Source organism: Mercenaria mercenaria, unplaced genomic scaffold, assembly GCF_021730395.1.
Source record: "Mercenaria mercenaria strain notata unplaced genomic scaffold, MADL_Memer_1 contig_1837, whole genome shotgun sequence".
Lineage (NCBI taxonomy): Eukaryota > Metazoa > Mollusca > Bivalvia > Venerida > Veneridae > Mercenaria > Mercenaria mercenaria.
The window spans coordinates 1-25,401 of record NW_026459846.1 but is presented as its reverse complement, the minus strand read 5'-3'; the positions used below and the strand labels follow the sequence as shown (position 1 = coordinate 25,401).

The following is a 25,401-nucleotide window of genomic DNA, read 5'->3' as shown; positions in this document are numbered from 1 at the left end:
ATGTTTGATGTTAACCTTACAAAAATTGGAAAAGTTTCAGTGGGCCTGTCGCCTTATATGTCAAATTTCAGATATGTTTTGAAGGATTTCAGTAAAACATAGAAATGTTAACTGCTATATGGAAATGCGGTCATACAGATTTCAGCCAGATTGCTTGAAAGTGGTAAAATTTGTGACAACTGGCATTTCTATATATGTAGTAAATAAAGTGTACTTTTATTCCATTCTATGTCCGTTCGGAGTCCTATCTCTGACATGGCTTGAAGGATTTCCGTAAATCATGATAGAAGTATTAACTGCTATAGGGAAAGCAATGCGCCCTGCAAGTTTATATATATTGTTAGATATACCTAATCTCACATCTGTTTTCTGGAAAGACCCCTGGATATTAACTTTGGTTACAGAAATATCCCAAAAAGTGACAATGGGATGTTTTGTAAGTTTTAAAGGTCTTCAGGTAAATTGAGAAACATGTTCAAACATCACATCCAAAAAGCCCATTTTTTCCTATCTCATCGGATTTCAAAATTTACTTAGGCTCCTTTGTATAAGACTTTTTATTAGGTATTGTCAGTTTTATTTAGAATGTTTAAGTTTTTGTGGTTATATGGGAATGTTCGGTTACTCATTTTAATGCAATAGATTCCCTCTAACACAACCTATTGTGACATGATTTTCAAAGGTTTTCCTAACTAGATCTCACTTTAGTCTATCTTTTCTTTTGTTTTTCTTTTTTTTCTTTTTAAATAATCTGCAAACATATCTAACACCACAAAATTACCTTCAGGCAAGTGATGGTAAATGAACCTCTGGTAAATTGTGAGTAGATACCAGTAAAATAGTTCAAGTGGTAAAACTGTCAGTGAGATAATCTGCAATTGTCACCAAAATTGAATATAGCGTGCCAATATAAACGAAGAAAGAGGCCTAGAAATTGCCTTTGATGGCATTTTTTGATAATGACCGGCAGCCATGTTTGATGACAAAGGTAAATGAGTGCATTTTTGTTGTGAACGTCATATTTTCGCCATTTTTGCTACTTTTAATGAAACATGTATTTTTTCTGTGATAATTATAAATTTGAAGTAAAATAAATTACTTTGTGCAGATTTATTTAAGACTGAAAAAAAGACTAAATTTATTTCTACAAAATTATCTAGCTATTCATACGCTCTTACATTTTAATAATATACAAAGGCTATCCTTCTAAAATTTCCGTTTTTAGGCTAACAATTATGAAATTACAGGATGAAAAAATGTACTAAGTGTATTTCATCAAAACTAGTACAGTCGACATACGTTCGCTCGATCTTGATTAATTCTCGCACTACCTTTGACATGAAGTCCTCGTCACGTCCCGGCACAATATTCATTGTTCCTTCTCAAGGGAAGGAACACTTATGATAAACATGTCACACTTGACTGAGCATGTAATGTATAAAGGGTATCGCCAAAAGGAATCCGAATTCTCGTAGGGTGCCGCTATCTTGGACTCATGAATATTCACGGAAATAGCCTCTAGCCAAATATGCGTTTGCGCATCTTTAAATCGATCTTTATGTCAATCTTTAGTGAAATACAACTACAAAATTTCATAACAACAAGAAAAAATGATAAAGTTTTAATCCTGTAATGCCACAATTGAATATATTATAGCAAATATTTGAGATTAATGAAATGAATATGCATAATCTACAAAAGGACTTCCGCTAAAAATATACGTAATAAAATTGTCGCTGGTAACATGATATTTTAAGCTTCTAATATTTCAACAATAAACAAGTTGCAAATGGTTTATTTCAGATGTGCAAGTGCTTTCGTTTGCGTACTTTTTCGCTCTTCCTGATTTGTTTTTGCGCATCGTAAATACATGTACGAGCGGTTATACAAGTGAAAATTCGTTCCTTAGAACTTATTTCGTACACAACTGATATTACACTGGGAGGTAACCATTTCGTTCTCGGCGAGAGGAAAATTAAAATGAGTTTCAGATACTTCACAAAACTTAATCTGAAGTTAACTAATCTACTTATTCTATCAAAAAGTGTTGATGTGTATCCTCACCCAGGACCTGGACCAAGGACCAACCTTGAGAACCAAAGAAGATAAAGGGTGACAACCTAAATGTCCATGTACTGTTTTTCTTATAGGCCTAACTAATGTAAAGAAGCTAGTGTGAGAACAGTGTGGTTTTGATATCAGTTTACAGTAATCAAACGTGACAAGAGAAATCTCTCTTAGAAGAAACATGACTCCTACTTTTCTCTTCATTTTATGTCAGTTTTATCATAACTCTTTAAAGTGAAGTAAGGATTTATTCTCTAAAATGTGTCTAGCTATGGTTGATAGCTCATTAAAATTGTCAGTTTTATTGTCTATGCACTAAGAATATAATTGCCTGCGGGTGTGAAACAACTTCGGCCGTTTCGGCTCTGCTTGAATGGATTAATCATTTATAATTAAACGATTATCCAACGGATTTTCGATAGTTCGATTTTTTTATAATCCAAATTATTGTTTAAATATTTATTTATTTATTTTATTTAAGTCTCATTCACATGCATACAAACACATATAACACATAAAAACAACTTTAAAAAATGCATATGACCATTCTTGACATAGAATTATATGAGACTATCTAATCAAACATTAAATGACAACCGTAACATTTCTAGTTAATAACTAAAACAAGATTTACCCTGTGATCACAACACCCTTGTACTTTATGTGAACCAGAGAACATGTATGCAATATACATAAAATACACATGCACCGATACAAACAAATACTTGCATCAGCATCCATACATAAAAATATACATATATATTTCACACATAAACATAGCACATACGTATGTATAAATATATACATATACATATACACACACACATATACATACACATATATAAATGCATACATATAAACACATAAACTAAAATACATATATACCCATATACAAAAAATACACCTATACACATATAAACACATATACATAAATACATGTATATACATACCCATCTACATATATATCCACCTACATATAAATACATAGGTACCGGCCTACATATATACACACACATACATACATACACGCACATAAAAAGTAATATACATACATACATACATATACAACACAGTATTAAAGAAAGGCAACTCAACAGCCTAAGTAGGCTTAGCTGTTTATATGCCCAATAGATTTATCTTCCCTTTTCCACAATATTCAAGTTCTATTTACATGATAAAACTAAGGAGTCATTGCTAATCGTTGTATTAAAAACCATATAAAATGTCCAACTGAAACCATAAAAGCTGAATAAGGAAAACCGGCACTATCGCGCACTTAAAAATGGTCTTTAAAGATCGATTATCACCCCGGTCAGACCGTAGATGAACTGATTATCAATAACTTCTTAGAATCTGTAAAACTGCTAATTAATACTAAAAGAAAATATCTATCCATTATCAACAACGATAAAATAACCTATGTACTAAAAGGAAATAAAAAGACAATTCTTAGGTGTACAGATAGTTTTTCCTACTTTTAAGAATATAGAAACAGGATTTTGCAGCACACTTAACAATTTCTGGATTAGAAAAAATAAATGACATTTTACCTTCATCAGATAAATTGACAAATTGTTCATCTATAGACACTGCCTTGGTAAATAAATCTTTTCTTATATGCTCATACTCCTGACAGTATAATAACACTTGTTTTTCATCTTCAATACCATTTCTGCATATTGGGCATATTCTTTGATTTAAAGGTAATCTCTCGTATCTGCCTATTTCAAGTCTGATAGGGGCGACACCACATCTAAACTTTGCGAAAGCTGTTCTATGTTTATAAGGCAACATTGTCTTAACATATGATTCAGTTTCAAAATTAAACTTGAAAGTTCTGCAAGTCCTCAATTTATTTCCTCCACTACCAGTATTACTGTTAATGGTATGTAGTGTCTCAATCCATGTATCAAGATACTCATTTAAATATGGGGTGGTTAATCTATCAATCAAAAACTTTTTATTCAATACACCATTTATGTTAAAAAATTCACCACAGTTGTGTTTTTCAAAAAGTTCCTTTATTCTATATTGCCAATTTTTACATGCTCTACCAGCAAGGTTAAGACAGTATTTATTAACTAAACTATTTATTCTTAAATTACTCATACACGCCAACCTACACCAAGTGCCTGCCACACATTTAAGTTGTTTAACAAATATTGGTTCCCAACCCATGTCACCGGCGACTGCAGCACTTGGTGTATATCGGCCTGTACCAACAAAAAACCTCATGGCTCGATTCTGAATTGCTTCTATGCAAGAAAAAGTCCTTGTACCCCAAATAGCTGCCCCATACCCAATGACTGGCCATACCATAGAATCATACAATTTCTGATATACATCAAATGGCATACCTCCCAGACTTTTAAATTTTGCAATAAGTAATCCAAGGGCTCTTTCCGCTGCTTTAGCAACAAATTTAGCAGTGAAATTGTAGTCAAGAAATTCATTCAAAGCTAAACCAAGATAAACATAATTATCAGTAATTGCTAAATTGTTTGATCCACATTTAAATTGAAACAATGTCCTTGGTGCAGACTTACTTCTAAAATGTACAATATTGCTTTTCTGGGAATTGATAAGCATATGATTTCTGTCACACCAATCACATAAAATATCTAACATTCTCTGTAAATCTTGTTCATTCTTTGCTAAGAGAACAACATCATCTGCATACAATAAAATTGACAAGATTTTACCATCATCTAGTTCAATTCCTAGCCCTACAGCATTGATTTTTTCACAGCTAGATCATTTATAAAGCAATTAAAAAGAACAGGGGACAATATACACCCTTGTCTTAAACCCATATTAACATCAAACCATTCTGAAGTATATCCATTTAATTTGATACAAGAACTAACACAAGAGTATAATCATTTGATAACATGTAACATTTTACAGTTAACACCCATGTCAGAAATATGATTCCATAAAACTGAGCGATTGATTGAGTCGTACGCCTTTTTAAAATCAATAAATGCGGCATAAGTTGGAAGTTTCTTTTTTAACCTAGTTTCTACAATAGAGGTAATGATGGATAGATTATCAACCGTACTACGCTTTCTACGAAAGCCGTTTTGCTCGTCTACCAATTTTGAATTTTCTTCTAACCAAGATGATAATCTTTCGTTGATAACCGAACAGTATAGCTTATACATTGTTGGTGCCAAAGTGATACCACGGTAGTTCATTGGATTCAACGGGTCAGTTGTATTAGACTTAGGAATGGGGTTAATAATGCCTTTTCCCCAATCCCGTGGTATTTTACCAGTTTCAAAACATACATTGAAAAATACATGCAAAAAAGTAATAGAAGTGTCATTTCTGAAAACTTCATAAGGCAGATTATCAAATCCACAAGATTTACGTAAACCAGATTTTTCTATGGCTTTCTTAATTTCATAAAATGATATATTATTATCTAATAGAGGGATACAATTTTCCCTTTCATCCTGAATAAAATCGCGAGATAAACCATCAGGGCCATCAGCAGACGGACCATTCAAAAGATCTTTGAAGCTATCTTTCCAGTGTTCTAACACCTTATTCTAATCTGTAACCAGTACACCATTTTCATCAATATATTCAAATGGTATTTTGTGATTTTTATTTTTGGTAATACCAGTCTTGCCAATAGTTTTCCAGAATTTGTTCTGGTCTTTTTCTACTAAACTTAATAATTCCTCCTGCTGTTTAAACCAAAAATTTCTTTTAACTTCCCTGTCAAAATTTTTACGACAGATTTTATAAATATTATTTAACTCTTTTCTAATACTGTAAGGTCGACTATTTAGCCAATTCTTTTCAGATATACAAACATTGTTCCACAGCTGACTTAAATGATCATTCCACCATGGTTTTCCGACCCTTCTCTTTTTATTTATGCGAGAACTATTAAGCACAATACGTTTAAAAGGTATTTTATCATACATATCTTGCTTTATGGTTTTGCATAGTGTCTCATATGCAGCGTCAATATCGACCTGTGACCGAAAACCATGTTCCAGATTATGTACAGTTTCAAGTAAATCTGAAACAACATCATTATCTTTTAAAAAGCTATTTGAAATATTTTGTACATCATATTTAATATCTTGTTTTCCTGAATGTACATCAGAATCAACATAATAAATATCAAATGCTATGTTCCACTGTAAAAAGGAATGGTCTGAACTCCTACTGGCTGTAAGATATTTGCAATATTTACGAACTCGGAAGATCGAATGACCTTAAATTCAGAATACAAGTACAGCTCATCATGACTAACAAGGCAGTAGTCCACTACTGAACACCCTTGTGGCCTAATACACGTAAAATCATTTTTAACATACTTTCTGCCATTTAAAATACAATAATTAGCACCAATTAAAAAGTCAATAAAAACATCGCTATACTCATTACATGTATAATCAACTACATTTCTAATAGGTAAACAATCAACACCTTCAATATAGTCGGCTTCATCGCCGCAACGGCTATTTAAATCACCGCATATACAAATGACACCTTTGTTCTGATATTCATATATGTTACACAAAAGCTTATCATAAAATACAGATGCATCAATTTGCCTAGTTGAGTTCTTTGGAGGTAAATAACATACACACATATACAAACATTCATTATTTACCTTATTTTTTAAACAAAGCCAAAGAATACCTTCTTCTCTATCATTCTCTACAGATATATCAAAAAATTGGAAGAGATCATATTTCACCAAAAATCCTACACCCCCAGAACCCGTCCAAGCATTAACATGCAAGTTTTGCCTATTATTACCAAAAAAAAAAAAACAAAGAAAAATATCAAACAGGGAATGCCACGCACCAAAAGCGCAGCCTCCTCAAAACGAACCCCCCCAGCACGCAAACGCGTGCACCACACACACACACACACACACATACATGTAAACGCAACCAATCGGGGATGTAAGCTATAAACCTACCAACTGGGAACTTCTTTATTACTGTAGCTACAGTTATCATATTTCTATCAACTCTTATTCTTATGATCTTAAAATTATCCGAGGCTTTAGATTATAGCTATCTTCAATTGTTAAGCAATGAGATTTTTCACATTCAGAGCGGGGAATTTTGTGTTTAAACCAACTGAGGTGAATGTGTAACAAACCGGGTGTATGTGTGTAGACGAAATGTGGAATTGTGTGTTTCAACAAAACGGGGAGTTAGTGTAAAGACTAAATGAGGTACAAGTGTATAACTAACCGGGTACGTGTGTACAGTTGAAACGAGGAACTAGCTATTAAAATGGTCAATGCGGAAGCTCCTGTTACATATCATATATATGAGAAAAGACAACCGAGGGACTTAATTTGATTTGATGGGTTTTACGCCATTTTAAACACTATTTCAGTTATGTCAGGTGGGCAGTTTACCCAACAATCGTTCCTGGAAAGATCAAGTACTAGTACTCAAGCTGTCATCTTTCTTACATAAAGAGACCTGGTCGGTAAAAGGATTGAACCCATGCCCCTTAATCAGTGAGTACTTACGAGTGATTTTAAGTCAGCGATTCTAACCACCCGAAAACAGAAGCGGTCAGACAATAGAGAAAGTTCTATATTCTGTATGTAGGTACATGTAGCACGTCAATCATTCGACATTCGATCAAAAATTGTCTATGTCAAATGTTAACATTAAAATAACTTTTTATGACAAGACATAGAACAATCGAAGAACAAACCAGACTCATGATGCAGACATGATAAAGCACAAAACAGTATCTGGTTTTATCAGTTGTGTGCTTAAAACACTTTCCATTGCCTACAGCAACTTTTGAACTTCGATATTATAAGATTCTTTCACTGGTTGTAGGTGCAGATAGGAATATCCACCTATAACCAGTGGTAGAATCTTTTTCTTGCATACCGGTTTCAAGAAATAATAATAAAAATAAAATCAATTGAACAGCTTTCTTTTTTAGAACTATTTCTTATGGCAGTGTATTTAAACAAAGCGCGGGAAACCAACGTCCGTAAACAGGAAAGACGTCATGACGTTTAAAACAAACAACAATGTTTAATTCTGGTTTTGTTTTACCAGTTGCAGCGTAACGTTATGAATTTTTGATAAAATAACGTGATTTGAATCGAGAAATATACTATGAGGAACCAATAGGAACTGTCAAGGTATTGAATTTTCATTCCGTTTTTTAAATAGAATATAAAATACTACACAAATCTTTTACATATATGTAGTTCTTACACGTCATTTACAGCACGAGAGTCATCTTACACCACACCGGGGTGTAAGATGGACTTTTCCAGCACCGGTAAATATACCGGAAATCCCCATCTGGTTTGCAAGAATAAGTAATAGTGTATGTTTTAGTTCCTTCTTTATGTTTTAACTAAAAAAATTAATTAGGCATTCACAAATCTCAGGGCGGATACAGGATTTGGTGTAAGGGGTGCAAAATATTTGTAGTAGAACAACTAGGAGGGTCCGTGGGCATGTCCCCATCTCCCCCTCCCCATCCCACCCCACCCCACCGGAACATTTTGAAAACAATAGATCCATCTGGTGCATTCTTGGCGTTCTGAAGTGCTGTTTTTGGTATTGAAAAAGGACAGGTTTTATGATAAAATCAACCCAAATAACATGCTACGTATAGTCCATGTTTTAATGACTCGTCAGACTTATTCTTGCTTAAGTATCTCGGAATGGAATTTCTAAGCCCGATTTCTGAGGATTTTTATGGGGAGGGGTTACTAAAGTTTATTAACGTAAAATAAAAAGCTTTATAGGAGCTCATGCAAACTTGTCGGATTTTTATTGTGCGAGCGTAGCGAGCAAGAAAAAATGCATTGTTTTACCCAAACAAAAGACAAATTGCCTATGCGAGCATAGAGAGCGAGACAAAATGCATATTTATATTTTCACCCAGAACAAATGATGAATTACCTATGCAAGCGTAGCGAGCGAGAAAAAATTCCCCAATCCCTGGATCCGCCCTTGAATCTGTGCTAAGCAGACAGTTTATTTTTCCTTCAATTCTACTCGTTCAAAAGACAGAATTAACAGTCAAACATATGTGGTTCCTTTAAAAACCATTCGGAATAACGAAATCATGCATACAACAAAAACGCAGACAACTTATTTGGATAATCTCCCAATCGGCGTAATATTCAGTATATTTTTTAGTTGTTGTGTTCCTACATGTAATCTGTGTATTATTATATATACATTGTATACATTATCATGATTTAAACTATAGTACCGTTTGCTATTTAATAATGATAAGTTTCTAAAAGATAAGGCATTACAAAAATGACGTTCCCAGAGTAGGATATCAACTCATGACTCAGGCTTGAGACGAAAACAATAGTAGTAGGTAATTAATTTGAATAAGATAGAACTGAGGCAAACACATGACTCTAAATCAGGAAGAATGACAGAAACAAAGCATTTATTTTTATTTGCGCCTTTCTCTCCGATAACAGGTTAACGAAAACTTGATTTTCTTAGAAAAAAGAATTTTGCGCTTATTTAAATGCAAAGTAAAATTTTAGGTTCGATATGCGGAAACAGGAAATAAAAATCGGGGAATCTTAATTCAAACTCCGCAATGACTCGCAGTCCCTGACTTTTGCATGAAAATCGTTATTTCTTGCCCGGGAAAATAGCAATCAGTATTAAAAAAAGACTTACAGCATTTCCAGTCATAGTTATTTTGTTTCCAAACTATTTTCCCATATAAAGGTTTTGTTTTTATCTTTTTTAGAAAACCAGGCTTCAGTAAAACGTTGACTTTACATAGTTAATCTTTCAAAATTTGTGAAGCTCGTGTGTTCGAATCCCACACTCGGAAAGTCTTTTTCCCAATTTTGTGACAATTTTTCCTTTAGAAACTGAACATGATTTAATTGCAAACAAAACTATCTGGAGCTTCGATCACGAAAATGTATATAAAGTAAAACATTACAAAGGTAGGAGAATGAAAACTGAAGCAACAGCTGAATTTACCGCAAAGTTTATCAGTACTCTTTCAAAACAAAGTACATGCAGAAACGGAATGCTCGTGTAAAAATCGTTCTGACCAAGGAAGATTAAAATGAAATCAGTCATAGGTATTTTAAATTCATGATATTGTTGTTTTAATCAAAACATTTATATCGTAAGTATTTTTATGATTATTATATATTTGTGTTTCCCTCAATGCTGTTAATACCAGTAAATCATACGTATGCCACTGTCAAAACTAAAGATAAATATACTTGCACCCATAATAAATACTGCGTTTATGTGTCACCGAATAGGGAAATGTCTTATTTTGTGTCGGTCAGTTACATGAGTGAAGTATGAAATAACCATATATATAACAACGAATAATATCGTTATGTATTTAAAAGCTTTATATTCAATAAAATCCTTCAATCGCAATAAAATTTCTCTGTTTTCAAGTTTCAGTCAAACGATTAGTACATGTATAATAAGTTGTGAATTCATACGATGCGTTACATATTGTATTTTCTAATACCTCGGGAACTCATTTGTAGAATACTGTGATTGTTTCTATTTTCATCAGCACTGTCAGTCAATAACTTTCGATCTTTATTTCCCCAAAATACCACATAAAATGCTACCGCAATAAACGCACGGTGTGATATATCGCTGAATGAACAAAACTGATAAGCAGGTGATTGAGGTCGTTCCCACCCCGTCCAACAAACAAAATTTCTTAAAACGTTGTTTTGATCAAATTGAACTTCTACGGACCTGAAGTTGAAGAAAATATCATGCGCAGATATAATTGTGTGTCATACTCATACCATACTCATACTTATTGTAGAATGATAGGAATGTCAGTGACAGAAAAAACTCACTTTGGTTAATAAGCACATGCAATGTAAAAATTACCCTTGGTATGTCAGTAACGCACTGAGACTTTGAGCTTTCAAACTTTACACGTCAATGGTTTTTGTGTAACAACTTCATAACTTTTATAATGCTAAAAGCAACAGTTTATAAAGGTTTATAAAGGTAAGACGCTTATTAAAATATAGCAAATTCATGATATAAGTTTTAAAATAGTGTGCTTCAGGTTGCAGAATCTGGGGACAATTTTTCTGTAGGATATATCTGTTCGTTATGTGAACATCAAATTTTATTTTATTTATTTATTATTATTTTTTTTTTTTTGGCATGAGAATTGTTTTGCTGTGATTCCCATGTGTTTAATTGATGTCTCACGGTTTCTATATTTTTTGCCAAATGATCCTAAACCCGTGCAGCCGCAGCATTATCATTTTATTTGAACCGTCGTAAACTACAATTATTTCGGACATGTACAACACACTTTATAGCCTATGCTTTGCTGAAACATTTTTCTATCATGAATTTCTAGACTTGGCGATCGCTAAACAAAAATCGCGCAAAAATAGCATGAAATTCCCGTGTTAAGGTAAATGCACGAGTTAGCTATGATCTAGGCTTTATAATTTCCAGGTGTTTAAACAGTTTTAAGAATGTATTGGAGTCAGATCCTTGTGTCATTTTCTTTGATGTGGAGTAGATAAAATCAATCAGATAATGCACTAATGTTATGATTAATGTGGTCTCTAAATTTGACAAATACTTAATAAAATAAAACTGTATTAAACTATTTCGGCTTTGTAGTATTCACTACTCTTCAACATACGTAGATAATTGCGTAACAAGTTGACAGCTGCTTATACATGTATAAACATCGTAGGAGGTAATGACATAACAAATTCTCTTTCAAGTGCAGCACAGGTTTTTGAGAGGTATTAGTATCTTTTTTACTTTTGGGACATTTTTACATCATAGATTTCAACACATTGCGATTGCTGAACAAAATCAGCGCGAAAATAGCATGAAAAACCTGTGTTAAGATAATTGAATGAGTTAGCTACTGTATGATATAGGTATTATTTTCACGTGTTCTTAATCAGTATTTTAAACGTACAGGAGTCAGATTCTCATATGCATTTCTTTGATGTGTAGTAAATAATATCAATAAGTTAATGTACAAATGTTGTTGTTCTTTTTTTCACAAATAAAGAAACTGTATTAAAGTTCTCTGGCATTGCTGTATTAATTACTGTTGAATTTACATAGGTAATTGCATTATAAGCTGAATATATGAACATCTTTGGAGGTAATACTACATTTATTTTTTTCAAATGCAGCACGGTAATTAAAAGGAATTAGTATATTTCAGCACCGCGCCTGAAGTTGAAAGTTTGTTAAATGCGATGAATATATATAGAATGTATATTTTGAGTAGTGTTTCTGTGTATTATAATATTCTCAGTTTAACATAAGTATTGTCAATTCAAGTCATTAACTTAGAAATAAAAGCGCATAACACAATAAGCCGGAAAAGATATGCGGTTACATAAATATATAATACTGTCTTGTGAACGTAAAAAGATATTTAATTGGTAATTGATGAATTAATCAACATAATCGTTTCACTCATAAGCTTATAATGACGAAAGCATTATGTTAAATTAGTGAAAATAATTTAAACCTTTGTGTGTATGTACTACGAGTTGTATACAGGTAAACTGGGGAACTGCAGTAAATAGCGAAAGATACACACCGTTGTAAAATTCTGATTGTGTGTGAGATATGTGTATGACCAGAACCGGCGTACCGGGGAATAAGTTTCTATCGTTCAGAATCAGCTCAAATTTCGAGGTATGACTAATTTGAAGGTCAGGAATAACGTGGTATTGTTAAAATGAACTGGGGAATTCCCCGGTTCGAGGCGTATCCCCAGTACGTTGGTGTGTATTCATACGAAATTACCCAGTTGGCAGCGTTTACAAACTCACACACACACACACACACACACACACACACACACACTCAAAGCTTACACATCAGGACAAAACGAACAACACACACACACACACTCAAAGCCAACACATAAGGACAAGACGAACAATAAGCATACACACACGCGCGCACACAAAGTCAACACACAAGGACAAAACGAACAAACAAAGGAACACAGTGGGGCACCGCCTTGGAACGGTCAGTGGCAAAAACACCACTGGGGAGCTTAAACCGGTTTATGGTGCGCACCCAACCTCACTCTTACCCCCACCATGTTCCAAAGACATGGGACAGTGTAAATAAAAGTAATCCCCTCCAGGTGAATCTCTAACACACGTAATGGAAACAAAAAGGCATGGCATGTAAAACATAAAAATGCTCGTGTATAAATATATAAAAAGCAAACCTTAAGAACCAAAAACGTATGTACTCAATGCCTTTTCAGAAGACAGAGCAACAAGAGAAACACCCTTAAGGGCCCGACGAAACAGGCCCGAAGACAAATATCAAAACAGTTCAGTCCTGGTAGGATTTAAAAACTGCTCATCATAGAGTCCTCCCCCTCTTCCGTCAGACGCAATCAAAGAGGGAAGCGCAGTGTCCAACTGTAAACGGGTTGAACACTAAGCATGCGGTATGTCTCAAAACAGTTGGGTCGTAACCTCTTTTAATAAAACGTTTGATAATCTTTCCAAATACATTTGGAAAATTACCATGACCCAAGATCTTACGAAGTTTGTAAACCACATCCCCATAAAAACGGGTTTAGAAATACCTTCTCGCAGAAGAGTCTTTAAATTACTATTGAATTTTAAAACTAAATCCATATTATATTTTTCAAGGAAAATAGTGTCATTATTTTTAAGGTGTGTTTCTGCAATGCCTATTATGTCCAAATCAAGGAAATTAATACAGTCATTTCTTAATTGGAAATTAATGGAGCCCTTATCAGGATTCCATCCATTGACGTTCCAAAATCCTGTAGCTATCTATCTCCGTCTTTGACCACCTGATTGGTTATTTCGGTATCCGCCACGTTGACCGCCTCGCTGACCACCACGTTGTTGCCATCCCCTTTGCTGAGATCTTCCGTTATCGTTTCTCCCATTTGTTCCCCGAGGACTGTCAGCAATCTGACCTCTATTTACACTTTGCTCATTCTGTCTATTGTTGTTAGCATTACCAGCCCTATGTTGACTGCTGACTGAAGATTTATTTGAATCAACAACTCGCGATCCTCTTACACTAATGTTAGAATTTCCTTCCTTAATGGCCTTAACAATTACACGCATGTTAGATGCCATTTTCCTGTCTTCTTTGGTTTGGTCACTGTAGATGTAAACTGCATTAAATCTATCACTATCTTTTAAATTTCGTTTTGCACCAAGGATTTTCTTTTTATCATTCACGTCCTTGCATTCCGCAATCACAACTCCTGGTTTATTGTTGAATGATTCCTTCCTCACAACCTTGGTTACTGACACATCACGTAGCTGAAGACCTTCACCTATAAGGTCATTTACCTTTCTTTGAAGATTTTCCGAGACATGCTATGGTAGGTTTCTAATCACCACATTACACTCAATGTCAGTATTCTGAATATATTCCACTTGGTTTCGTGTGAGATCTTCTATTTTCTCAGCAATTTGGGAAATATTATCCATTACCTCCTTTTGCACATCACCTATCTTACTATCTATCTCATTCCGCAACTTTGCTGTTTCAGAACTTATTCTCTTATCGAACACTTTTGTTAATTTGTCTGTAATTTTTTCAGTTATGCGTTTCTCGGAGTCAGAAATATGCTCTTGCAGCAAATCCATACGCATGTTCATACTATCCTGTATTCTTTGCACATCCTTAGACAATTGAATCAGAAGGTCTATATTTAAATCTGCATTAGTTGTGCTATTTCTTTGGAACATGTTGGGTCGCTCCATGTCCGGTCCCAAACTTTTGTCAGTTAACGTATCGCTATTACTTTTATATTTTTTAACAGATTCTTAATTATCCATAGATGCATGTCTCCGCTTCCTGGAGAGATCCTGAGTTGGGGCATTCACCCTGGCAACTGGCTGCGATGACATAACTAAGTCAACATAATCTCTGGCCTCTATGCCATTGTCACAAAATCTACTACTTTCTAGTGCCATTGCGAATATTGTAATCTTTCAAAATTTACCTATTCAGTTCTTGACACACCGTTGGTATAGTTTTTATTTGCTAAAATGTTCCTCGCGAAATCACATTACATCAAATTTTCCGCACAGTGTTACGGCAGATTTCACCCACGATGAATCATCCGCCACGCGCCTCAAGCGGGAAATAATTTACAGTCAATTCTATCAAAAACCAAGCTTATTCTTATAAGTCACCACCTTCTACGCATAAACTAGTCCTTTATCTCACTTTCTAACTATTTCTCCACCTCTGAATTGTCATTAATATTAATAAAACTTCAAAAATTTGTTGAGTCTATTCACTGTACACAACACGCTAGGTCTCAGACCAGTATAGAACACAAATAGAAACAAACATGCCGTATGTTTTAAAAACTTGGAAACTGTTGTATTTTTCGCGGACAAATCGTTACAAAAAACTAGACGAAAGCTAATGTCTTCTGATTATTTGGACTAATCTTAAATAATTACTTTAAATCAAACAAAATGCCAAAATACGTCTCAACTACTTTTCGAAGCCGGTGGCGGCACTGGAGATGTACGAAGTTTATTTCGAGCGTTATGCTTAGCAACAAAAAGGGGTTTGAGCACTTGTTTTAAAAGCTTCTATGTTAACAAAATAATAAAAGTGTCAGATCCCTGTAACCAGAGTATAAACAAAGAGAGTGGTACTGTCATTATCATCATTAGTTTCTAGATAGCATGGAGTGTACTGCACTTGCTTATGATTAAAACGATACTTTGAAGAAAAAATAATTATGTTAAATAGATGTTTATATGAAATAACTTTTTTTCTTTTTCAAATTTATTCATAAAACAGCATAGTTATTAACAAAGCAAAAACAAAATCCACATTCACATTAAAACATATAATGTGTAAGATTAGTCATAAAGAAGACTGTTATCTTTTTTAAACAAAATGATAGGCATTACATATTACATTAAATATTTCTTTGGCAATAGTATGCTACTGCAGTCAGAAATTTATTAAGAAATAGCAATTAATAATCTTTATTTCTTGACAAATATTTAACCGCAATTAATATATCAGTGTGTAATATTTCAATCATATTGGTAAATTTCTTTCTTCGTTCACTAAAAAATATTTCTTGTAAATAAAGTATGTAATTATACTGATACAATATTAATATCCATGTATTCTTTATAACCAATTTTGTAGCCAGTTACTATGTTATTCATATGTTTCAGTGATTTATTTAATCCACATCTAAGTACTTCATGAACGATTTTCCATAAATCTGATAAATAATTACACTCAATGGAGAAATGACGACCATCTGCAATACAATTACAATGATGGCAGTTTGGGCTATCTGTCATTTTCCAAGTAAAAAGATTTAAGTTTGTAGCAACAATACGATAAATTAATTTATATTTTAGCTGTTTGACTTTATTATCAAGAATAATTTTGTTTAAAAAATAGTAAAATGCATTCCAATTTATTTGATAACCAAGCTGTATTTCCCAATACCTATAAATATACGGTGATTCCATTTTCTTACTAATAAGTACCATGTATATATCCCTGTTGGTAACTTCGGTAAATGGTTTCCTTTCTACATCGGGAAAGGTTAAATTTGTTCTAACTTTAGTCAGATAAGAGTCTTTTGATTTTAAAATGATTTTCCCTTCCTTGGGAAATGCGTTTTTCGAAATGTTTATTTCTGATATCCAGTTATTTTTACCTTGAGACTATTGAGTATTCGATTTATATCAATAAAATCTGGAAAATAGATCCCTCGGAAGCACCGAGAACAATGCAAGCAGTGAAAATTGCAGACTCGGTTTGATCGAGTCTGTTCATGAGCAGTAATGAAGTAATGCAACACTGCCCACGCCTCCTAGCACCGGCTTAAGCAGTATTCAATCTTCAAATCTAAATGAATTGAAATCAATGATCCCGAAGGACCAGAAAATATAACAACACTGAGAAGAAGTTGAAGTCAAGTTCACCTTTCTCTGACAATAAATCATCAACAAAAGATATATAAGGATCTATCCACTTTTTGAATATTATACATTTTCCTTTATGCTTAATAAAGCTGTTACCCCATATTAACTGTTGTCTCATTTTATCAAAGTTTCAACTTTACTATTGTCGCGGAGAGATCTGTTGAACTCTATCCATATTTGTAGCACATTTTTATAAAACACAGGTAGAGATAAAAGTTCTGGCTGTGGTAGTGATTTAATAGAATCTAAATTCACCCTTAATACTAAGAAATTCCTTCCATATTGATTTAGGAAAAAAAAACAGGGATAACCTTCCAATTATATGAAATAACTTTAAATATTTCAAATAGTTAAGAATGCAAAATCTAAACTAACAAACACATTTTTCATCATTGTTTTATTTGTAACATGATGCTAAAACAGATTCTTTAAAAAGAATTTTAATATGCGCTAGAAGGAACCTTTTGGTCAGCTAAATCTTGTTTTATGTATATATTTCATTGGCTCGTTCTACTGATATTTCGAACAAATTTTGCTTGTCCCGTCGAGTTCGTTCGAACTCACTCGCTAAATAAGTTCGACTGTACTAACTGTTGATAGATATTACATAGACATCCTTCGGATGTATACAACGCAATGATGTAGAAAATTGCAAAGTCGGTTTGATTAAGTCTGTTCATGATGTGGTTGGTGAAAGAGCCCGGTAGAGCGAACGTTACAATTTATCACGATGGAATCTGATGTTATAAAATGAAACAAATGTGCGCTAACGCTATCGTGTAAAAGTAAATATACTGTCTATCAAAATCAGTGCGGAATGCTAGAATGAACTGAAATGGCTTCTTAACTATATATTAGAAATGAATAAAACCTATTGTAGTCCCAATACACACGATATAAGAGCCGTAGCTTGACATATTCAATTGCAAGCTTTTGTTTATCATAAATTTATTGATTTGAAGTTCATATCTGTTCTTTCAGCTCTTGTCATCCTGCATAAAGCTATTTGACGCATGGTATATCTTTTAGTTACAGTAACAACTATCGAATCTACAAATTTTATAATTTTGTTAAGTTGAACCATCATCTGTCAGTAATAGTGAAAATATCGGAAGGTATGACTTCATTACTTCACTGAATGTGCTTAAGTCTTACTCTTATAAAAATTCTGAATCAACATTTCTGATATTTCTATATATTCTGGTTGTAAAACAACTGAATAACTAATGTCTTAATGGCAAGATAATAACTATGTTTTCACAATGTTATCAAGGACATCCAGTATAAAACCAAGACTCAGATGTGTAAATGTTAAGATCTGATTCGACTTTCGTTTTGAAGAGGAAGAAAAAGTGTGGAAACAAAGCCAAAATAATAGCAGCTGGACTATAGATATGGTGCTGAATTTTAGGAATAAAATAATACTAATATTGCATTAACAGCTTCGGTGTTAGTGCTTGGAGTACTTAATTACAAGTATATAAAACATGATAATTAATGTCTGATCAACATTAAAAAATAAAGCAAATCGAAGAAATAGTGTACAGATTAACTAGTTTAAATCCTACAGTCTGTTCTGTTGCGTTTAGTACACATACTGTGTACATATATAATATGACCAACCTTTTAGTTATTCCACTAAAATGATCCTATTAACCATAACGGCGTGGACAAATTGAAGTCATATTTTTGTAGTAATTTGGGCGATCTTCAGAAAAAAAAACAATATAACGTTTTCTTTCTCATTATATATTGATGCGCACCACTGATGTTTACCTGATGTTTACACGAAACAAGACAGAACACAGTTTCGTCATTTTTGTAAAAAGGAACATGAAAAGAAACGTTTATATGCTGTAGTTACAAATAAATATATTAAGAGAGCTATTATTATCTTTCTTTGATTTAATAAATACTTGATTTGTTTATTTGTTTTTGGGTATAGCGCCGTTTTTTTTTCACCAGTATTTCAGTCATGTAACGGCGGTCGTTTAACGTTACAAGTGTATCTGGATTCTGTACCATTACTACACTTCCAACATCTCCACATGATTCAGAGGTTGAGGGCGAAATTACTCTTGACAATATATTTATTATCCAGTCGTCATGGAGAACATACGCCTCGCCCGTGGATCGAACTTGTTACCCCGCTGTTCTTATATAGCTAAATATACTTAGTTGCATATACGATAATAAAGAAATTATAACAGTTGATAATCTTACATATTTATGTATTATAGTTCATTTTCCGTCGTAGTCTTCTTTCTCAAAACACACCATATTTTCTCTTTCGCACATATTTCTCAAAATGAAGTGTCATTTTATAATCATATTTTAAATACACGCACCATTTGCTATCTTTAATACGTTAGAAGTACGTTTTCTAAAATTCAGTTTTGACCTATGACCTGTCTGTGACCTGTAAATGACCCTTAAATATTTCTGCAGCTTACCCATATATAAAGATTAGCATACATGTTAAGCATTTTAAACATGTTTGCCATCGCAGGCCATTTTTGCAGATGTTATGATATATATTTAATAATTTGCCTTCATATTTTTATCGGTTTTATTAACAAAATACCTAAAGGCGTTGAGACACAATATTCAAACCAACTGAGGGGGGTATTCTAAAATAAAACAAGTGCACAGAGCAACAGTTTATTTGTAACTGCACTCGATCGACCTTTGACCCCATTATTCTGTAATGAGAAACCCTAGAAGGCGACAGCCCCTATAAATTTTTTGTTTGATCCTAAGGATCACTTTTATACTAATATCCGAGCATTAACAAGCAAATGCCAGCAGAAGTCACATTTTCCTCCGATATTGGCACACTAATAAGAAATGACGACAACGTGAAAAACAACGCTGAAACTCCTGCTCATTTAATGGGCTTAATAACGTTTTACATTTTTTGTTCCAAGTAAAGCGTTAGTTTATTTTCATTTCGGCTCGGACACCTACCAACTACTAAGGATTCTCTGCAGATGTTATAACAAGAAAGAACATGCGTTTTCGCACAGAGAAAAAATCAATAAGGAAATTGTCAAAAAAACTAAGAAAAAATTACATTAAGTGTACTTTGCAATTGATAGTAACTTATTCGAGGCCCGCCCGAATAAGACAATTGCCACAAATAAGTAAAATAATGGACAGACTTATCAATAATATCAACCTATTTTCGTCTTTAATGATACTAAATAACACATTATAACACAGAAGTCGCCCTTACCTTTTCCCCAAATATTCGTTACAAAGGCTTATCCGAAACCATTTCTTCCTTTGACCGACATCTCTTAGCGCGATTTACGTCAGTAATGCAATATGTAGCATTTTAGTGAGAAACTTCGGGAATTGCAGCAATAACAAGGAGATTATGTTTATTTTGTTGTTTTTGCTGTTGAAAGTTACTTTAGTAATAGCAGTAATACCAATGTTACTGTTATAACTTCCAGTGTAGTAATACTGCTGTTATTAGAGAGTTTGAGATTTCAACCTTCGCCTTCACCTTCAACGTCTCTCATATATATTTGGGGCTAAGCGTCACCGATATGCGTGTATCATATTTATATCAGACGTTGCTACTAAAGTTTACCATGTAATATCAAGTAAGCCTAAGACTTCGCTTTATTACTATGTGAAATAAAAAGCTTAGTTTCAGGATTTCTGATTATTAAGTTATTCGATTATTCATATGTATAATTAACTTGATGCGAAACACTATCAATAGGTATAAGAATATTGAGGTTTTGTTTGGCTAATGATTTTAACTAAATACATTGAATTGAACCTGGAAGTATAAAGTTATCAACTGATTTTGAGAAACTTTGAGATTATGTTCCAACTTTAACTTCTAGGGCATATGTGTGTCCTCAGGCGGTATTGATTATACCAGATGGGCCTTTTTGTCGTAAGAAGTGAAGTTTTGAACGTCCGAAGATGTGATATCACGAAAGTCAAAACTTAAGTCTTTGTACATCTACTCTGTCCACATACTCGGCATCAAAGACTGGAATCTGGATGGAGGCACATGGCATGCCAGTCATTTTACTTGAAAAATGAATGATAACGCGCCAGTATCATTTGGTTGAACATTTTATTTTAACTTCCAAATAGAATCAGTCCGTTCCTGCCGGACACTTAAACATAAAATGGTAATTTTGAAGTATGAGACAATTTTAGACCTATGATATCATGATGCGAGAGGCTTCCTGTTAGCCGTATGGGAAAGCTCCATTGGCCCCGCCCCAGGGGTCACTTGTTTTTACAAAGGAAAATTTTCTAAAAATAAACCAGAACGCCTACAGCTTAGATATTTCACATATAGCATTGACTAGTAGACCTCTACAAAATTTCTTCAAATCATGATTCCCGGGGTCAAATTGACCCCGCCCAATTGGGTTACTTGATTGTACATAGAAAAATCTTCAAAACTTTCAAAAAATAAACCAGAAGGCCTAGAGCTTAGATATTTGGCATGTAGCATTGCCTAGTGGACCTCTACATAATTTATTCAAATCTTGATCCCCAGGGTCAAAATTGACTCCGTCCCAGGGGTCAATTGATTTTATATAGAAAAATCTTCAAAAAATTCTAAAAATAAACCAGAAGGCCTATAGCTTAGATATTTGACATGTAGCATTGCCTAGTAGATCTCTACAAAATTTGTTCATATCATGACCTCCTGGTTCAAATTGACCCCGCCCATGGGGTTACTTGATTGTACATAGAAAAATCTTCAAAACTTTCTAAAAATAAACCAGAAGACCTAGAGCTTAGATATTTGACCTGTAACATTGCCTAGTGGACCTCTACATAATTTATTAAAATCTTGACCCCCCAGGGTCAAAATTGACTCCGCCCCAGGGGTCACTTGATTTTACATAGAAAATTCTTCAAAAAGTTTCTAAAAACAAACCAGAACGTCTAGAGCTTAGATATTTGACATGTAGCATTGCCAAGTTGACCTCTACAAAATTTGTTCAAACCTTGACCTCCCCCCCCCCAGGGTCAAATTGACCCAGGCCCAGGGGTTACTTGATTGTACATAGTGAAATATTCATAAATTTGCTAAAAATAAACCAGAAGGCCTAGATCTTAGATATTTGATATGTAACATTGCCTAGTAGACTTCCACAAACTTTGTTCAAATTATGACCCCCGGGGTAAAATTGGCCCCGCCCCAGGGGTAACTTGATTGTACATCGGAAAATCTTCAAAAAAATTCTAAAAATCATCAGTTTGACATTTGAAACATGTAGCTCATATTACTCAGGTGAGCGATCCAGGGTCATCATGACCGTCTTGTTTATAAATTTTGTGTAAATTATGGTATTTCCTCAAACTCAAATACCATTATTTTATGAAAGAATTATCAAACTGTTGGTAAACATTTTAAAACTAAAAAATAAAAGTGTCAGTATCATTTTTTCTAGGGTCCCTCAAGAAAACAGATTTAATGAGACAGAATTCTATCTCCAACATTAAAAAATTAAGGTTGAATCCTGCGGGTCTGTTTTGAATTTTGCTCACTTCATTCAAAAACAACTGTGGGGCAGAAGTAAAACCTAACCACATTTCTTCCACTATATGTAATCTAAAGAATGAAGGCAAAATAAAGAACTTTTACCGAACGTAACTCAGTATTTTTAAAGATATCTAACTCTACCCCTTCTATTTCAGAGGTAAATTCACTTTGAACAGCAAGAAATCGCTTATCAAATGAATATTTTCCACTTTTATACAATAAATCAATAACACGTCTTGAAAGAAGTAATAACTTACTAGAAAAAAAGAAAAATAAGGAAAACAAATTGGTCCCAGTGGGGCTTGAACCTATGCCCCCCCCCCCCCCCCCCCCCCCCCCCCCCCCCCCGAAAATAGCGGTCAAAGTATGTTTATGGTAGAAATTGAATACTCTTCAAAAAGGAGATACTCTATTATGGGCCTAATACCTTAATTGAAATGTTTTTATTTAATTTTCATTTCTAAAACCGCTTGTATAAGTCCTGCACTTCGGACAAATGATATCAAAATGCACGAGAAAAGCAATCATAATTACAGATAAATTGAATGGGCAGGTTAAAAGAAGTAAGGTTCATTCTAAAGTTTGAAATCTCAAGGAATTTTAATCGAACTTCACCTTCTTACGTTAATTTCGCAAGAGACGTTGAAGGGGAAGGCGAAGTTTGAAATCTCAAACTCTCTAATGTTCCATTCCTAACTTCCCGCAGGTTCTGAATGTTCCCTTATCTGAAGACCCAATAGTAAAAATTCATAGCAAATTCGCCCACTTGTTGGAATGTCCGTCACTGTAACGGCCCGCTAGTCCAAAAGCCTGCTTTTCCAAAATTGAAACAAAGCGTCAAATGATTATTGTTATTGTAACAAACACTGTTTTTTAACTTTCCTATTTGTGGTTTATGTAATGGTTAGTTCATTTTTGAAAAACGGATTTTCAAACTTGCTTGCCTTCGGACTAGCGAGTATTAAGATTATCAAGCTTTCGGACTACATGGCTGTATCTTTACTATAGAGGAGAACACGTCCTGTTTCGCACTGACGTTTTTAAAGTATAGAAATCGTTAAATGGGATCATTATTGATACCAATGCCATTTTTTATAGCTATGTTGGCAATATGAAGAAAAGTAACTTCTTTCTTTTAAAATAAATGAACGAGATTATTTCTTATTGTACATTCAATTCATTAAAATGGACTAGAAAGTTTGTAATTACTTGTTTTGAAAAAGTAAGATTTTAGGCGGCTAACCGTAAAATGCATTAGCAGAACCAGTGCAAATAGCTATAATGTCTGTTTCTGGAAAAGTGAAAAAGTAAAACTTGACGAAATTCCCTATGTACATTTCTATTACAAAGGGCAACATGAGTTTTTATACAAACAGATCGTGTGTTTAATTACATAATTGCCTTACATTAATTTCCATCTGTTCTTGTTTTTCAGAACTTGAGGAAACTAAAGGTAAGGTATTCTGCAAAGTGCTCCAAAAGATTGGCCTTGAAAACAAGTACCCAGGCAAAATATGTATGAGAGATGTTATTGCAGTTGATCCCAACGAATTTACTGAGCATGAAAAAAAGCGTATTTCTTTGATTGATATTCCTTGGTTGCTACTTAAACGATTGATTTGTGCTCACAGCGAATCCAGAGATATTACAGTATCAGATGAAGACGGTATTGAGGACAATATAGATTTAGATAATACTATGTCCTTTATTTCGGATGTACCTGTGGAAAGCCAAGATATAAGTCCACTGGACGTATTCACAGTTGTTTTTCAATGTTGTGATCCTTTACTAAAGCAAATATTGTTTCAAAAATTATACCTTTGCAAAATTGCAGTACCTTTTCTTTTTAAGCATTGGACACCAAACGAATTCCAGTCAATACTCTCTGTTTGGCCACTGCGTACTTTAGCAATAGAAAACAATGTATTGTCTAGTAGTAGTAAAGTTAAAAGTAAAGATGTCGATGTACTAGAATTGACAACCAAGATATTAGCTTTTGCAAGGTTTGGTCGTCCCCGCTATTCAAAATCAAAATTGATAAATAGTTTACTGTCCGATCAGGGTGGCAAAACATTTTTCAATATCGACTGTCCTTCTGGAATGACCCCTAGGTTTTTAAGTAATGGTCAAATAGAAATGTTCTGGCTACCTACAGTCGGCGACAAAAAAGACAGGTTTCAAGAAGCTATGACATTTCTGAATATGAGAGGAGATATAAAAGAAAACTTTAGCGTGGAAATTCTTTCTTTCGTTGCAAACATTGTCGATGCTATTGTTATGATCATTGACTTAGATTCTATATTGTCAAAGTCAAATGAAGTAAAGGATATGCTTCAGAATTATTCCTCTGTAATTTTAATCATTGCGGACCCTCTAAGACAAGAAGTAGTAAAAACAATTCAAAGGTTTCAAAGTGATGTTGCTGGTTCAAAACAAGGAATAAGTCTTCGCGTAATATGTACACACAAAGGCATTGTCGAACAGAATGTTGTCGATATGGTCTCGAGTATTTCTAAGCATATAAACTCTCAACTGATGTCAAATACAACTAAACCACTCCAGGAACGTTTGACAAGTAAAGGGAAAATACAAACTGATGAAGACGACACTAGCTGCCAATTTGGTAAAAAAGCAGCGGAGACGTTGATGAAGCAAATGAAGGAAGCCGGTCTACCAAGTCGTTGGAAACAAATCCTGACCCCAGTCCACAGTACCTATTCGCAGCAATTAGGAACACTAATGAAGAAACGCGAGAGAGAAAGAGACTTTAAAAAAGCCGAAAACATTGGACATCAGATGAAGAAAATCCGTGTAGATC

The 25,401-nt window shown here is 33.9% G+C and overlaps 1 protein-coding gene across 1 annotated transcript in view; it reads left to right on the top strand.

The window, feature by feature from the left end:
- Nucleotides 1-25,394, top strand: part of LOC128551919 (uncharacterized) — a gene marked incomplete at its 3' end in the record, with an annotated part of 41,185 nt that extends 15,791 nt beyond the window's left edge. The window contains exon 13 of the mRNA XM_053532874.1: nucleotides 24,019-25,394. Coding sequence (XP_053388849.1) covers nucleotides 24,019-25,394 — 1,376 coding nt within the window. The remainder of the gene's footprint in view (nucleotides 1-24,018) is intronic.
- Between the last annotated feature and the right edge of the window lie 7 nt (nucleotides 25,395-25,401).